Source organism: Nothobranchius furzeri, chromosome 3 (assembly GCF_043380555.1).
Source record: "Nothobranchius furzeri strain GRZ-AD chromosome 3, NfurGRZ-RIMD1, whole genome shotgun sequence".
NCBI lineage: Eukaryota > Metazoa > Chordata > Actinopteri > Cyprinodontiformes > Nothobranchiidae > Nothobranchius > Nothobranchius furzeri.
In genome coordinates, this window is record NC_091743.1 from 65,984,756 (window position 1) to 66,002,900 (window position 18,145).

General features: G+C 40.9%; 1 protein-coding gene across 2 annotated transcripts in view; it reads left to right on the forward strand.

Moving 5' to 3' along the window:
• The first annotated feature begins 2,850 nt into the window (after window positions 1-2,850).
• Window positions 2,851-18,145, forward strand: part of kcnb1 (potassium voltage-gated channel, Shab-related subfamily, member 1) — a 43,388-nt gene continuing 28,093 nt past the window's right edge. The window contains exons 1-2 of one of the 2 annotated variants that reach the window (XM_015958897.3): window positions 2,851-3,467; window positions 6,236-6,881. In XM_015958897.3, coding sequence (XP_015814383.3) covers window positions 6,285-6,881 — 597 coding nt within the window. In that variant the 5' untranslated portion in view covers window positions 2,851-3,467; window positions 6,236-6,284. The remainder of the gene's footprint in view (window positions 3,468-6,235; window positions 6,882-18,145) is intronic. The other variant, XM_054730631.2, reaches the window with a different exon arrangement.

The following is an 18,145-nucleotide window of genomic DNA, read 5'->3' on the forward strand; positions in this document are numbered from 1 at the left end:
CGTTCGGTGACAGACCACCAAAATTTGTTTTTAAAATTCCACATTCAATAGGCTAGGGGTCTCAAAGGGTAACACTTTACAATAAGGGTCCCTTCTTAAAGGGATTCTTTGCAAAATTTCCATTTTTTCAAATAATTTTCTTGAGCCAGTATATGCTAAAAAGACCCTTTACAGAGTTAATGAAATGTCACTCAGAGCCCCACCACCCTCTGTGGCCAGAATACAGTAACTTCAGAAGTTCAGAGTGCTGGTCTGGTCTGTTGGACTTGGAAAGAAATCTAGATGACCTACCGGGTGCTGCAGTCTGCTTCCAGCCCATTTCCTGCGTGTTTTAGATCATAAACACAGCTGATTTGTTTACTTTAGTGAAGAACCACTCCTGTAGACACTAATGAAGACTGGAGAGACATTTCAGATGTTAGATTAAGGCTGTTACAAAGATGAATGCACAGCGAGGAGGTAGGTTTTGCTTTTGGTTCTACTAAACGGACACTAGTGTGTGCTAAAAGCAAGCCAAAACTGCCTGGTCTCCCTTTACCCATTACTCACTGCATTATTGGGGGTGCTGCTTAGTAATGCTTTATATGGTTAAGTAGCTGTTAATAAGTTATTTAATAGTTTATTGATGGTTAATAATGTACTAAGGGACAATAATAAAGGGACATTTATTGTAAATTGTTACCCTTCAAAGATTCTCGCAGCAACTTCTATATTCTTATTAGATGTTTTTGAACTCCATTAATACGTTTTTCGACAAAAACATGATGCATTCATTCAAATGTTATAAAAAATAATTTCTTACGAACTAGGGACTTTTCTTACTGCCCAAATTGTTACACAGTATCTATCATACTATGTGTCCAGTTTTCTGGGGTCATTTTCTCTGCTTAAATTTTAAGACAAAGAAATTTAAAGTTTAAAGGTTCCAGATCATGCTATTTTAAGTATCCACAATATATAACTAAATATTACAGTTGGCACTATTGAGATGTCATTTATCTTAAAAAGGGGTTATTTTGGTCTGCCCACGTTCGCTCTGACAAAATGTGAAAAAACAGCATCTTAAGCAAGCATGCTGTTGTATTGTCCTTTGTAGTCCAGTGGTTTAAGTGCCTGCCTTGGTGCTGTAAGTACTGGACTATCAAGTCTGTTAGAAAACAATAGTCGCCTAACACACTTATCCTGTGCTGGCCATTGTGTGCATCTTTGTGGACAGGATGCATGGTTTTTATGATGGTGTTTTGTCCCCAATGCAGAAGTAATCTGTTAGTATGTCCACAGAATATCCAGGTTTCAGAATGGAGACCAGACCAAATTCAGGGAGCAAAAAGAAGAAATGCCAGATGACACAAGGGGGCTACATTCTTCTGTTTGCAGTAAAATTCTTTACATCGACTAAATTGCAGCTGTAACAGGAAATACAAAAAGAAAGCCTGGTTTGGGGGTATTGCTTATGAAAAAATGACAATACAACATGGTAAAAAGCCCCCAATGGTGGCTTTTTCATGATATGGAACCATTACATTGTTTGTTTTTAACTTGATTCCAACAAACATAATTACAAATACAGAGAAATTGTAATTTCATGCAGTAACAAAGTGTGTTTACTTCATTCCATCATTTGGTAGAGCTTTATGTAAATTAGTAAGTAGTAAATTGTATTTTTTAGCACTTATCACAGACATAGAATTACAAAGTGCTTCACATAGACCAAAACAAAATAAAACAAAGCCATAAAATCATAATGATGTCAAAACAGAATTACATTAATATCAGAAAAAATAATGTCATAAAATTATAAAATTTCCTAAACAAATGAAAGTTTACAAATTTGAGTTAAAAATAAGAAAATGAAAGAATTTGGTTAAAAGCAGCTTTAAAAAAAGGGTCTTTAGCTGTTTTATAAAAATGTCCAGACTGTCAGTGCTACGTAAAAATAAATTAGGGAATATTGAGGGAATAAATTAGGTCATAATTTGCAGAAATATTTGTGAAATTAGGATCATTAATCAACACGTGCAGTGGTCTCTATTAGAAATTAATGCCTTGAAAGTGTGTGTGTGTGTGTTTGGGGGGGGGGGGGCAGCTTCAGGAAGTAAAAGTAAGCCACATCTGAGCTGCGCTTCTGATGGCAGAATGTGGAGTCTTATATCCTAATACTTGGACATCTTGCCTCTACCAATTACTTGCAACTTGGATATTTTATCTCTACAAATAACAAGTGTGAAAGAGTTCTGCTGTGTGGTGGAGTTGCTAATGCTAACGGTTAGCTTCTAGTAGTTCAAACTTGTCTGCTGTTTGCTGGATGCTAAATCAACAGCCGTCCCCGTCTTGAGTCAAGATCGGTGAGTCCATGAGTGTTCAGTGACAGTGTGACGTAGATCTGTCAGGATTTTCAAATCCTGGAGTTTCACTGTCTATTTTCTATCAGAAGCTAAGGCGGCAGATAGGTGTAGGAGACTATGTTCAGCCTGCATGAAAAACTTAGAGTCACTGATCATGATAAAAAATAATCATTAAAAATTGTTTTTCAGTGTTCCACACCTTTAATAAAGACTTTCCTGTGCGGATGAAATATGAGTTAGTGCAAAGCAAGTAGAACAGGCATGGGCAACCCTGGTCCTCGAGGGTCAGTATCCTGCATGTCTTTGCTCCAACACGTCTGATTCAGTAGTTGATTCACCTGTTCTACAGCTCATCAAGCTCTGCAGAAGCCTGTTAATCACCTGCTGATTGAAATCAGATGTGATGATGCAGGGTTGAAACTCAAATATGCTGGGTGGCAGCCCTCAATGGACCAGGGCTCCCCACCCCAGAACAAGAACTGCATTTAGACCAGTTTGGGTTTTATTAGAAATCCTTAAGAATCACAATGCAAAAAGGAGATGGCATTTTCACACAGATATGGCTGAACGTTTCAGTAAAGCACCATGCTGTCATCAGTGAGGCATCTCTTTAAAATGAGCTAAAAGTTGGCTTCCTGCCTGCAGGCAAAAGGGAGGAAATGTGTTTTGTGTTTGGTTGAAACTAAAAATAAAGCAACCAGGCCATATTCCCACAAATATAAATTGTATTTCTCCTTCCACCTGCCTCACAGCAGCAGCAGCGGTGTGCTCCCTGAGACTGGGAACGCGGAGCAGAAGGAGTTAACCAGATGTGGACGGGAGCTGGGAGCTGCCATGGATCCACCTTCACAGAGCTGCTGCTGCGCCTCCTCACACAGCTGACGGGAACCGCAGGTACTCTGAATCGGTGCAATACTTGTTGATCTCCGGTAGAAACGGGAAGGAAGCTGCGACATGCGGATCGGAAAGCCGGCGGATGGGCGTTAGATCGATCTAAAGATCTCCCTGCAATGTCGGTGGCAGAGGAAGGGAAGATGGGTTAAACCCTGGCAGCATCAACGACGCCTCCCGTTATTAAACGCTTCTGTTCTCCATGGCTGCGGATTGATTGTTCACGGAGCGGTACGTGCTGACAACAGCCCACCACAGCTGATATATTTATGCTCATTTGCATCTCTGGACTTTAATAGCTGTTTCGGTATCTGAGCAGCACCGACATGGAGCATCCACTGAAAAAATGCGTTTAATGCTCAGCATTTGAGGGATTCTTGTACTTTTAGGTGATTCTCCAGCTTATTTAAGTCCTTTTTACGCAGAGCAGCACTATTTGCACACGAGGGAGGGATGTTTGCTTAACATTCAGCCTTTTTATTAAAGCTCTGACTTAGATTTAAAAGGGGGTAGAGGATACGCTTCACATTATTTCTGTTTCGCGTGTTCTGCACGCCTGTAACAGCATGTACAATGATGTAGCCATCCTTGGTTCATGTCTGGTGGTATACTCTGTTTTGGACGGATACTGTTGTGCATCTTGAACCAGCCGTGAGGCTGATTTGTGTTTGGGAAGTGTCAGAAACTTTAGATGCGCATCAGCAGGCCTGGTGAGCAGACGCTCTGAAACGATGTGGGCAGCGGGTGCCACGTCTCCAGCCATTAAAATGTTCAGGGAAAGACTGGAATCTAGTCATGAAAGGATGTTTCCTTGTCAAATTCCCTCTGTGGAGGAAAGAGCGCTTCTTGGTGTTTCAGCACCAGCGGGCTGGACAGCGCACACCCCGCGTCCCACCCACAGAACTGCAAGGGCGTCAGTGGAACAAAACAAACCTCTGCAACATCCAAACCCAGCACAGATCTGCTTCCTCCATATCAAATCCATCAGACTAGGACCGGTCTCCAGATCCAAGTACTTTTTGGTAACTGTTACATTATTGCATTTCACTTAAAACATGCTATTTGTGTCTAAAACATCTCAGTACATTTTTACTGGGCTGATTTAGGGGCATGAGTCATCACAAGAACCATGTGATGCAAAGAAAAGTCATGAAAAGTGCAGTTTTAAACTTAAAAACAGCAACATTCCTCCCTCTTATATCAACTCCATCAGACCACTTTGTTATTTTCTGGTGGTCGCTAGTCTGTAAAGTCTTATGTTGACTTATGTTCCTTATTCCTATGATTGTTGGAATGAAACAGGAATAAGCCAGGACTGTGTTTTCTTGGGTTGATAACACGAGGTGAGTCACCTCAGTAAATCCCCATCTGTTCACCAAAGCTTAGCTGTTGATTAGGAATAAACACAAACAGTTATTTTTTCAGATTTATTTACATAAAAGGAACAACATTTGAAGCAATAGAATAGCTCCACATATATTAGGTATGCTTGTTTTAACCATGGATGCTATATCTGATCTTTTGTATCTTGCATATTTGTTCAATTCACTAATCTGTATTAGGAATTGGAAGATGAAACCAACTGGAAGTAATGAAAGAAGAAGTCACTTTGTGAACATATTAGCTACTGGATAATTCAGCAGGTCAGGGCTGTAAAAACCTTTCAAGATAAGTTAACCAAAGTTGTCAGGTTAAAGGTGGAATATGGAGCACGAATGCCAAAGCGACATCTAGTGTGTGGAGGTTGTAGATGCAACAATGGAACAAGGTTTCCAGCCGTCAGGATACCAGGTTCGCTGCCGATACGTGAAATAATTTATTTGGGTCCATCTGTTATAGGCTTCACCTAAACTCACTCTGGTTTTAGATCTTTTATGGTCACTCCACTTCTGAGAAGGAGAACGGCATGTTTTGGGCTCAGAAGCTTGACTTATCAAGTCCGCCATTTTCCACAGTGTTTGGCAACCTGCAACAGTACTCTCTATTGACTGGTAGAAGTAAACATAAACCCAGTGTTGTGCCGTCAAAATAAATTTGAACACTTTTTAAATAAATATAGCTTTTAAAGGTACTACTTTAAAATAAAGGTAACTTTTATTCTGCACACCTCTAAACACCATGTGGAGGTGTTATTTTTTAAATTTATTTTTTTATTAAATTGTTTCATCTTCAACCTTTAATATTTGTTGTGCTAAACTCCTCATAACAAGTCTCATTATAGACAAATAAATAAAAATATGTACATACAAATGTAAGAAAGTCTCAATCTATATTAATTTATTTTATTCACTCACTTACATTTTCAGAGGATGAAAACCACTTGAGATGAACCATCTCGTTTTCAAGAAGGTCCTCCATAAAAATTAACAATGAGAATAGAAAAAGAACCAAGATAACATTAGCAACAATATCCAAACAAACGTAAGAAAGCAAGGGCAAAACAAAATCACAACTGCATAAAATAACCAAATAAACAAAGTCAAATGACATTTTACACATTTGTATGGAGATACAATCCTTAGATGCTCACAAAGTCACTTGTAAACATAAAGATACACACGACACATCAAATCAAAACACTGATGACAAACAGTAGATAGCGCTGAGGTATGTGGCGGTATGTTGAGAAATACTGCTGCATAACTATTCAACCATGAGGAAAGTCAGAAACAGTTGCAAATGGGCGTTATATATTCATACACCAAAGATCTAAACTGACTAAAAGATATAATTGGACCATAAATCAGCATATATCAATAATTAATGGGGAAATAATTATTATTAAGGACCACACAAAATAAATCCAAAGGCCAAAGTGCTGCTGCACTTTAGGACACACCTGGTTTAGGTGACTGAAAACCAAATGAAGTTGGTAAAAATAGGAAACATCAGCTTTTAAAGTCAAACGTTTTCATCATCACTTCAGAATCATAAAACATTTTGAGCCAATTTGGGAATAACTATAGTTTTGATGGTTTTTTTTTTTTGTTTCCTTTTAGATGCCGTAATGAAAGAAAGGAAGATCTGCTTTAATCCATAGATGTTTGGATGTTTCCTCACTTTAACGTCATCATGGAAAAGTCCTTGGAGCTAAACAAAGCTGGCTCCCGGTCAACATCGTCCCTGCCACCCGAGCCAGTGGACATCATCCGCAGCAAGTCATGTTACCGCCGAGTCCGGCTGAATGTTGGGGGGCTCCCTCACGAGGTCCTGTGGCGAACGTTAGACCGGCTCCCACGAACACGCCTGGGAAAGCTGAGAGACTGCAACTCCCACGAGTCTCTGATGGAGGTCTGTGACGACTACAACCTAGAGGAGAACGAGTATTTCTTTGACCGACATCCAGGAGCGTTCACATCCATTCTGAATTTCTACCGCACGGGCAAGCTGCACATGATGGAGGAAATGTGTGCTTTGTCATTCAGCCAGGAGCTCGACTTCTGGGGCATCGACGAGATCTATCTGGAGTCCTGTTGCCAGGCAAGGTACCACCAGAAAAAGGAGCAGATGAACGAGGAGCTGAAAAGAGAAGCGGACAACCTGAAGGACCGAGAGGGTGAGGAGTTTGACAACACGTGCTGTGCAGAGAAAAGGAAAAAGCTCTGGGATCTCCTGGAAAAGCCGAGCTCATCTGTTGCAGCAAAGGTAACTTTGCATAGGAGCATGGTTTCACCTGAACATGAATAATCAACTCATGATACGTTAAGACCAACACACTGATGAGTGTGTAAACAGAAACAAACTAGAGAACACTGCTAATGCATAGATTCAATGAGTGATCCACTTCCTTAAATAAAAGGGAATCATGAGATAAAAAATGGTGTAACACGTTTAACAATGTGCTTGCTAAATAGCAGCGATTTAGCAGTGCTTGCTGAATAAACAGCTACAAGACAGCATTTTTAAAAGTCTTTCAGATGTTTTTGTTGGTCTTTATGAAAGTGGGTGATCTTATCCAGCACTGAAAACTGGATTCTGGAAGCAAAAAATCTTGAGAGGTGAACGTTTCCATCAGTAGAATATCCCACGTGTTCATTATCACAAATTTTAAGGATCCCGCAATCTATCTTAGACTACAAACAAAGGAAACATCCTAAATCAGCAAACCAAGCCTATCTCCAAACGCTTAACTCCATGTTTTAATCACAATTTCTGATATTTAGCCTCTAATGAAGATCTGCTCATTTCACACACCGCCTGTCTTCCAAAGACCAGGTCTGTTTATGTTTGACGCTTTGAGTTGTGTAACGTTTGGAGCTCTGAATTTAGAAGCGTCTGACCTAAGGTGTGAATGCAACAACACAGCCTTACAGACACACCAGCGAGCTGTTTCCCTGCTACTGATGCTCGGTACGGTAATTCAACAGCGAAATATCTGCACACTTACAGTAATATATGGAGATAACGATGGGTATTTTTTTTATCAATTCATGTCTTGATCCCATCATCTGGATGCCTCGCTGTGAGCCATCTTAATTAACAATCTCATCAAAGCATTACATCAGAGTCATTATCTGTAATGTCTATAGTAAACTTATTATCTAGTGCTTTGACAGATCAGTCTGCTCTTAAAAACACGCACACATACAACCTAGTCATTATTATACACTCAAAAACAGGCGTTGAAAGGCACGGATGTATAGATCTACAGTCATGCTCGCAAAGAACCAATAAATTATTTAAACACAACATTCTCTCTTAAAAAGAATACACCCTTTTTTCACTTTTAGATTCTCCTCTAAAGGCAGTTAGTTGTTTTTGTTCGACAGCCTCACAGTGAATCATAGCAGTGAATCTGTGATCTTTTTTTTTCCACAGAAGGCTGAGATATTGGTTTATAAGGCATCTGTGTGCACACAAAGAGAAGTCAGAAATAATTGAAAGTGTGAATTGTTCGGATGTGTCAGTGCATGTGAGCTGCACTTTCTTTCTGATTAATAAAAGACAGCTTGACGTGTACTTTACCTTACCTCATCTGAATTATGACAAGCAGTGGGGAAAAAGCAGAAAAAGTTGGACGAGTGGCTCATGAAAGACTCCATATATATTGGGAAGTCAGATCATATTTCTCAAGCACTTTATTAGTGAGGAACCTTAAAGAGCTTGCAGCTGTTTGACTTTAAAGCGCACAGGGGTGGATGCTAGCATTAAGCTCTGGTGAATGGTTGAACGAGCCCAGAATCTGGTGTTTTGTAACAGCTATGTGTCGAGTAATTGCATGCCTCGCCCTGGTGCACATTATGTCCTTATCTTTGAAAGCCATATCTGAAGACTCCTAGCAGCTGTACGTGCCCTTAGTCCGGATACAAGATACGTCTGGTTGTCAGTGGACCGTTTAGAGAACCAAACCTGCAACCTGTGCGGCCACAGCAGTTGTTAAACATGAAAAAAAAAAAAACAACTTTTGATCGCACTCATCAAGGTTCAGTGGTTTCGGGGGATCAAAGAGCGTGCTGTTTCCAGAGCCTGTTTTAGGAAACTTGTTTTAGCTTGCAGGTAGCATGGTGAGGGAATTAAACAATGAGCTTCTTGTAGTGGATAATGCTCTGCAGTGAGGATTTGAGAGAAATGTCAGCTCTGAAACAAGAAGTGCAAGTTGAGAAGGAAATGTATTCTTCACAGGAATCAAAGAGATGCAAAATCGATGTTTATTGTGTTACAGCTGAAGCTGAAGAAAGTGCTGTAGCCTACTAAATTCCGATGACCACTTTGACTCAACCGTGTGTTACTGTCAGATTTCTACTGTTTTTCAAAAGCACTTTGAAGCAATTTGATGGCCATTCTGGATTGACTCTGATTTAGTTGCATTATTATGAAAATGTCTACTTCTCACATTATGGCAAATCTGGATTTTTCAGTCAAATGGCACCATCTAAAGGGGGAAAATGTATTGCACCTTGAACGACTGTAATCAGCTTCTTAAAAACTGTTTCTTTCATCTCCGGAACATCTCTGACTTTAAACCTTGAATTTCCAAGTCCGAACTGCCTGATTCATGCTTTTGTTTCATCGTGTTTGGACAACTGCAACAGTCTCTTAGCTGGTCTAAACTTTAAGCAGCAAAAACACTTACAACTAGTGCAAATAGCTGATGTACGGCTGTTATCGGGAGTTCATAAACAATCATTATTCCTGGTTTTTCTTCAATTTACTGGCTTCCTGTGAATTTTAGAGTTCATTGTAAAATCCTGTCCTTAACTTTTAAAGCCTTACATAATCAAGCTCCCTTAAATTTAACTGATCTGGTGCAAATCTACACTCCCAAATGTTGCTTGAGATCGGAAGGTCAGATGTTACTGGTGATCCCAAAAACCCCGCAATCTCTCCTTTGAGGTTATCGCTCTGAGGCGGTGGGACGCACTTCCTCTCTCTCTTCACTGTGTTGATTCCTTTTTCTGTGCTTAAAAGACTTTGTCTTTTCAAACTTGCTTTTATTAATTTTATTGCTTTCCTTATTCTCATATTTATTCTTGTACAACTAAACATTACTTAGTATTTCCATGTTTACTTTCTTACTTATGTGCTTACTGACTTACTTACTTACTTACTTACTATGTACTTACTTGCTTACTTACTTATGCACTTACTTACTTACCTACCTACCTGCCTACCTGTTTAATTACTTACTTACTTACTTACTTACATACATACTTTCTCACTTACTTACTTATCTACGTACTCACTTACTTACTGTCTTACTTACCTATGTACTTACTTACTTACTTACTTATGTGCTTACTTACTGACTCACATACTTACTTACTTACTTACTTATATACATACTTGATGACCTTTGTATGTGCTTACTTACTTACTTATGTATTTACTTACTGACTTACATACTTACTTACTTGTATACTTACTTGCTGGCTTATGTAATTACTTAGTGACTTACATACTTACTTACTTATGTACTTACTTGATGACTTTTGTATGTGCTTACTTACTTATGTATTTGCTTACTGACTTACATACTTACTTACTTATGTACGTACTTACTTATTTACTTACCTACATACTTACTTATTTACTGTCTTACTTACTTATGTACTTACTTACTTACTTATGTGCTTACTTACTGACTCACATACTTACTTACTTACTTATATACTTACTTGATGACTTACATACTTACTTACTTGTGTATGTACTTACTTATTTACTTACCTACATACTTACCTATTTACTGTCTTACTTACTTATGTACTTACTTACTTACTTACTTACTTATGTGCTTACTTACTTACTCACATACTTACTTACTTACTTACTTACTTATATACTTACTTGATGACTTTTGTATGTGCTTACTTACTTATGTATTTACTTACTGATTTACTTACTTACTTACTTACTTGTATACTTACTTGCTGGCTTATGTACTTACTTACTGACTTACATACTTACTTACTTATGTACTTACTTGCTGGCTTATGTATTTACTTACTGACTTACATACTTACTTACTTATGTACTTACTTACTTACTTATGTGCTTACTTACTGACTTACATACTTACTTATGTACTTACTTGCTGACTTACGTACTTACGTATGTACTTACTTACTTACTTATGTGCTTACTTACTGACTTACATACTTACTTATGTACTTACTTGCTGACTTACGTACTTACGTATGTACTTACTTACTTGCTTACTTACTGACTTACATACTTATGTACTTACTTGCTGACTTATGTACTTACTTATGTGATTACTTACTGACTTACATACTTACTTATGTGCTTACTTACTGACTTACATACTTACTTATGTGCTTACTTACTGACTTACATATTATGTGCTTACTTACTTACTTAGTTACTTACTTACTTACTTATACTTACTTACTTACTTACTTACGTACTTACTTATATACTTACTTGATGACTGTTGTATGTACTTACTTGCTGGCTTATGTACTTACTTACAGACTTACATACTTACTTACTTATGTACTTACTTGCTGGCTTATGTATTTACTTACTGACTTACATACTTACTTACTTATGTGCTTACTTGCTGGCTTACATACGTACTTATGTACTTACTTGCTGACTTACGTACTTACTTACTTACTTACTCATGTGTTTACTTACTGACTTACATATTTACTTATGTACTTACTTGCTGACTTATGTATGTGCTTACTTACTTACGTATGTACTTACTTACCTACGTACATACTTACTTACTTACTTACCTACAGACTTACTTATTTACTGTCTTACTTGTTACGATCCAGGCTGTCTAGTGGGCCTGGGGTAACAAGGAGGACACATGCACGGGTATTTAAAAGTTAACAAATGTATTTACACCAAGGAAAAATAAACACAACTGGACTAATCGGCGGCAACTAAAATAGAAAAATAAAATAAACTCTACTCAGCCAATATACCTACAAATCAGGGAAACCCCTGCACATAAAAGACACAAATTGGCTAAAAGAGATTAAAACAAAAGCATGCCGAGGAGCCAACAGGACAGAGACCACATGTCCAGCCTGTTGCTCCCTGATGGTGAGAGCTGGCTGGCTTTTATGCAGTGAGTCCCCATTCAACTGCTGATTGTCACTGCCACCAGCTGGGACTTCAGGGTGGGGCCGGACAGGTGTGGGAGAAACCAGGTGCTGCAAAACAGCTCTTCTCAGACAAGAGGGATAAAACAGAGAAGTAAGAAATGAAATAAAAACATAAATGGCACCAGCCATAACACCCCCCCCCCCCCCCCCAAGAATAAAGTTATCAACTTTAACACAAACAAATTGAGCATATACATATATATATATATATATATATATATATATATATATATATATATATATATATATATATATATACTTTCTAGTCTATACGATGTTACCAACTCTGCATCAGTGTATGGACTCTGCAAGCACGTGCTCCTACTCTGTGATTGACGCAATGTCTAACGCGATTGAATAATTCTCAACAGCATTTAATTCTAATTGCAGAGGACTCTACAGAATGGGAGAGCGTGCTTAGCAGGGGAAAAAAAGACATGTAGCCTCCATTATAGCACAGCACAGAATAAGACTATCAATTTAATGGATTTCTAAAAGAAATCACACATAACTCTGGGGGGGGGGGGGGGGGGGGGGGGGGACACACACTCCAGATTGCTGCTTTAAGATGATAAGGTCAAATTTATAAATAATATCAATTTATATCCTATTCCAGTTTGGCACTGATGCCCTGCTGCTCTACAGCCGAGGCCATAAACACAGAGCAACCTTCCACCTTGCAAGAAACAGAGTTTATCAATTCCTAATTACCTTAAAAGGGCAACATGAAACCACAGACCAAGCTACTAAAAGCATTGATAGGGGTTGATGTACTGTCTTAGGTATTTTTAATAGGCAACTGTGGACTTGTTGAGTGGTCCAGCTCCAACCACAGGCTCGGTGTTAGCTCATCAATTACACTGGTTCAGAGAAGGGGAAGCAGCAGCCCATAAACAAATGGTGGATGTTAGAGATGAGCACAAAACTCTCGGTTACCAAGCAACAAAAGTAAAGGTTTATCATTGCTGAAGAAGTGGGTATTGAACGTGTGTGTGTGTGTGTGTGTGTGTGTGTGTGTGTGTGTGTGTGTGTGTGTGTGTGTGTGTGTGTGTGTGTGTGTGTGTGTGTGTGTGTGTGTGATTGCACCTCTGCCTAGTTCCTGTACTTTAATGTTGGCACAAAGCCAACAAAAGGAGGTGTGCAGAAGCTGCTTCATTTGTGAAGATGTTCAGAGACAAAGCCGATGTTTCTGCTTGTGTTTTCTGTGCCCCGTCTTTTTACTCGCTCTCTGGCTTTCATCTCTCTTTCCTCCCCTTTTCCCTTCTTCAGGGCTCCTCTACCAAACCTCTGACTAAATGTCAGGGAAATGTCACATTAATTATTCTCCGGGAGACTCCGGGCCCAATTTGAAGCATCCCCCTCCTCTCTGTTTACATTCTTCCTAAGCTGCTTTGTCTGTCTCTTGCTCAAATCAGATTTGAGTCACCATAAAATAAGATTGTCTCTGACCGCGGGCATTGCACTGCCTACTATAAAACCTTTTTCACCGGATTTTGCAAATGTGTGACGTCAACTTATATTTGGAGGCTTTCTGTCAATGATATTAAGATAAATATTAAAAAAAAACTTACTTCCAGTAAAATACTGAGAATAAAAGTCTGATATGGGAAACATTATTTCTGATTGGCTTAATGAACTGACCTGAATTGGAATGTTTATTATGTGAAGTGCCTTGAGACGACTCTTGCCGTGATTTGGCGCTATATAAATAAACTTGAATTGAATTGAATTGAATTGATGAGCAAGAATTCTTATTTTCCTTCCCTCCATCCATGATTCATCTATTTTCTTCCGCTTATCTGGGGTCGGGTTGTGGGGCAGCAGCCTGTGGGGTCCAGACTTCCCTCTCCCCAGCCAATTGGGCCAGCTCCTCTGGGGGAATCCCAAGGTGTTCCCTAGCCATAGTCCCTCCAGCATGTCCTGGGTTTTCCTTTAGGTCTCCTCCCGGTTTGACGTGCACGGAAAACCTCAGGCATCCTAACTATATGCCCAAGCCATCTCAACTGGCTCCTCCTGATGTGGAGGAGCTGCTGGTCTACTCCGAGCCCCTCCCAGATGTCCACTGCTCACCCTGTCTCTTAAGGGAGAGCCCAGACACCCTGCGGAGAAAACTTATTTTGGCCGTAATCTCATTCTTTCGGTCACTACCCAAAGCTGATGACCATAGGTAAGGGTTGGAATGAAGATCAACCACTAAATTGAAATCTTCATTTTGGCAGCTCAACTCTCTCTTCACCATGACAGACGGGTACAACGCCTGCATCACTGCAGATGCAGCACTAAGCAGCAGCCTGTGAAACCTAATAACGTTTTTTAGAAATGTTTTTTTTTCCCTAAAAAAAATCTCATTGGAGATGTTGAATTTTTTTAGAGAACCCTTAAATATTGTTGCTATTTTCTTCTACTCCTGCTCCTTGCTTACTTTTTCTGTGTGAATCACAAGCAACAAATTCTGACTATGCTCGTCTGGTTTCACAATAAAGATGACATATACATGTGGTTGGGCTGTATTCATAAATCACTTTGCAGCACAGTCCACAACACAAAGGTACCAGACGAGAATGTATTGCTACGAATGACGGCCGTTATGAATGACGGCCGTGTAGTCAGATGATGTATGGGTCATAAAGCACAACACAGGAATGCAGGGTTCAGCTGCTGGATCACACAACACAACTGGAGGCTAAATACATTGTAGTGTCTGCAAAATCAATTAGTTATTCAAGAAGAACTTTTCATACTCTGACTTTTCAATATTTTCATAGAGGTCCACATTTATTATTTTTAAAAATTCATCAGAACAGTTTTGCTTGTATTTAGAATTTAGTTTTTAATAAAAAAAAAATAAATAAAAAAAACTAAAGAATCCAAAGAGGTTCTGGCAAACTGTCCGGCGCCTCAGGAGAGGAAGGCAGCAACTCGCTCACACTGTTTACAGTGGGGATGGGGAGCTGCTGACGTCAACTGAGGCTATAGTCGGACGGTGGAAGGAATACTTTGAGGAGCTCCTCAATCCCACCAATGCGCATTCCGAGGAGGAACCAGAGCTGGGAGGCCTGGGGATGGACTGTCCGATCTCGGGGGCAGAAGTTGCTGAGGTAGTCAAACAACTACACAGCGGCGGAGCCCCGGGGGCGGATGAGGTTCTTCCTGGGTATCTCAAGGCTATGGATGTTGTAGGGCTGTCATGGTTGACACGTCTCTACAACATTGCGTGGTCATCAGGGGCAGTTCCTAGGGAGTGGCAGACCGGGGTGGTGGTCCCCATCTTTAAGAAGGGTGACCTGAGGGTGTGTTCCAACTATAGGGGGATCACACTCCTCAGCCTCCCTGGAAAGGTCTACGCCAAGGTACTGGAGAGGAGGGTCCGATCGATAGTTGAATCTCAGATAGAGGAGCAATGTGGTTTTCGTCCTGGCCGTGGAACTGTGGACCAGCTCTATACCCTTGCAAGGGTGATGGAGGGGGCATGGGAGTTTGCCCAACCAATCCACATGTGCTTTGTGGATTTGGAGAAGGCTTATGACCGTGTCCCCAGGGGCATCCTGTGGGGGACGCTCCAACAGTATGGGGTGGGTGGCTTTCTGTTAAGGGCCATTCAGTCCCTTTACCAGAGGAGCGTGAGTTTGGTCCGCATAGCCGGTAGTAAGTCAGACCTGTTCCCAGTGAGGGTTGGACTCCGCCAGGGCTGCCCTTTGTCACCGGTTCTGTTCATCACTTTTATGGACAGAATTTCTAGACGCAGCCGTGGTGTGGAGTGTGTCGAGTTTGGTGGCAGGAGAATCTCGTCTCTGCTTTTTGCGGATGATGTGGTCCTCCTAGCTTCATCCAGCTCTGACCTTCAGCTCTTGCTGGGTAGGTTCGCGGCCGAATGTGAAGCGGCTGGGATGAGGATCAGCACCTCCAAATCTGAGACCATGGTTCTCGACCGGAAAAGGGTGGCTTGCCACCTCCGGGTCGGGGGAGAGGTCCTACCTCAAGTAGAGGAGTTTAAGTATCTCGGGGTCTTGTTCACGAGTGAGGGTAGGAGGGATCGGGAGATCGACAGGCGGATTGGTTCGGCGTCTGCAGTGATGCGGACGCTGAGCCGATCTGTCGTGGGGAAGAGGGAGCTGAGCCAGAAAGCCAGGCTCTCGATTTACCGGTCGATCTACGTCCCAATCCTCACCTATGGTCATGAGCTTTGGGTAATGACCGAAAGAACGAGATTGCGGATACAAGCGGCCGAAATGAATTTCCTCCGTAGGGTGGCCGGGCTCAGCCTTAGAGATAGGGTGAGGAGCTCGGACATTCGGGAGGGACTCGGAGTAGAACCGCTGCTCCTCCGGATCGAAAGGAGCCAGTTGAGGTGGTTTGGGCATCTGGTCAGGATGCCTCCTGGACGCCTCCCCGGGGAGGTGTTTCGGGCATGTCCTGCCGGCAGAAGGCCCCCGGGTCGACCCAGGACACGTTGGAGAGGTTACATCTCCAATATGGTCCGGGAACGCCTTGGGGTCCTGCCGGAGGAGCTGGTGGACAAGGTCGGGGAGAGGACGGCCTGGAGCTCCCTAATTGGGATGCTGCCCCCGCGACCCGGACCCGGATAAGCGGAGGAAGACGAAGACGAAGACGAAGTTTTTAATAATCTATTATATATGGAGAGCTGATTTGGGAAGGAAGCACAGATAAAGGTTAATTTTAGGATCCTGGGTATCTTTTTGTATTTATTGAATGTTTTACAATCTGCTCTTCTGGGTTACTACACCTGTGACAGATCCCACAGCTCGGCATAATGCTGACTAGAGCTAGCCTAGTGAACTAGACCAAACTCTTGCTTTGCAAAGTTTGGTCTAGGCATGCTCCATTGGAACCTCAGCAGCTCCTACCAGGACTCTGGCTAGCCAATCACAGCTCTCTAGAGGGGTTTCAAACACATAAAGAGCTGTGATTGGTCCATAATGGTGGGCCAATCATAGTGCTTTATCTACTTAGTGAACAAATCACAGAGCTCTATCCGCTTTGTGGGCCAATCAGGGCACTCTATATGCCTGGTGGGTGGGATGATGCAACAGAGTGGAACAAGAGTATGTCACATTCATTGTCCAGTGGAATGCGGAGATCATTTGAAAGACAACGGTAGAACCCGCCCCACAACCGAGAGCCGTCAATGGAGCATGGCCAGACTAAATAATACATTTATTTAGTCTGGCTTGCCAGGCTAGACTAGAGCAGCTTCTGTGCTAATATTTGCTATTCCTGAGTAAAAGTATCTGTAGAGTATATATCTGCATGAAGATACGTGAGACTTCTGTGTTTCGAACAGATCTGGGTTCTTTGCATGAAGACTCTGTGTAACCATAGCAGCCTGACCAGTACCTTAATATTGGAGACGCAAACACATCAGCTGCAGTCAACAGATGTGAACCATTTTAAGCTAACTACATAGAACCATGTAGACTTCTAGCTGTCCATTTGGCAACATACAAAAGGAAATTTGCTTTTATACGCTTTGATTTATTGTAAAAGATGATGAAATATTTTTCCACATAAAAAACTTTCTTCAAAGCTGTTAAATTTTGGGCATGTAGTCAGTATAATAAAAAAAAACTTTTCACACTTGTGCTCTAATTTTCACAATGCTGATGCATTTTTAAAGTCAGTGCCAAGCCACCGAGTGTGGCTATGTAGATAATATTTTAGCATAACGGAAGAAAACGGCTGCATTTAACCCAATTGTTACAACTCTAGAGATGGTAAAAACTTTCAAACGAATGTAAACCAACACACAAATCAGAGAAAAAGAAGATGAAGTTTCTTTTAGCTTTCACATTAAATAAAAACTCCATTTTTTATAGTTCATGAGCAACATCATCACCTTTAGGTGCCACATAAACTCAGTTTTCACTTTACAACATTAATGTGAGACAGTACGGCACAGCATATACTCACACAAAATATACAAGGTACATTCCCAATAGACACTCATAATAGTTTCAAGGCTGCAAATACATTTTTAAACAGCTTTGTCCAAATGGCACTTCTCTTCAGTGTCAGCTTTTAAAGTTGTTGCTTTTCATGCGCTCATAATCAGTTAGGTGCCTTTTATTGAAGCCAAAGCAAGATGCACTGAAAAAAACTATGCGAGACCGCAGAGATCAAGAGAAGTATCAAATGTGTCCTGCAGCTCTTCTGCAGGAGTCTGCTCAGTGATCAGGTAATTCAGGTCATGTAGACTCCAGGATTGAGGTTATTCCTGGTTTCTCACTCCCTGGCACTAGGGAGGGGGCCATCGGCTTGAGCACTGTTGCTAACCATTTAATCATTCTCCCTCTCCTGATAATAACATTT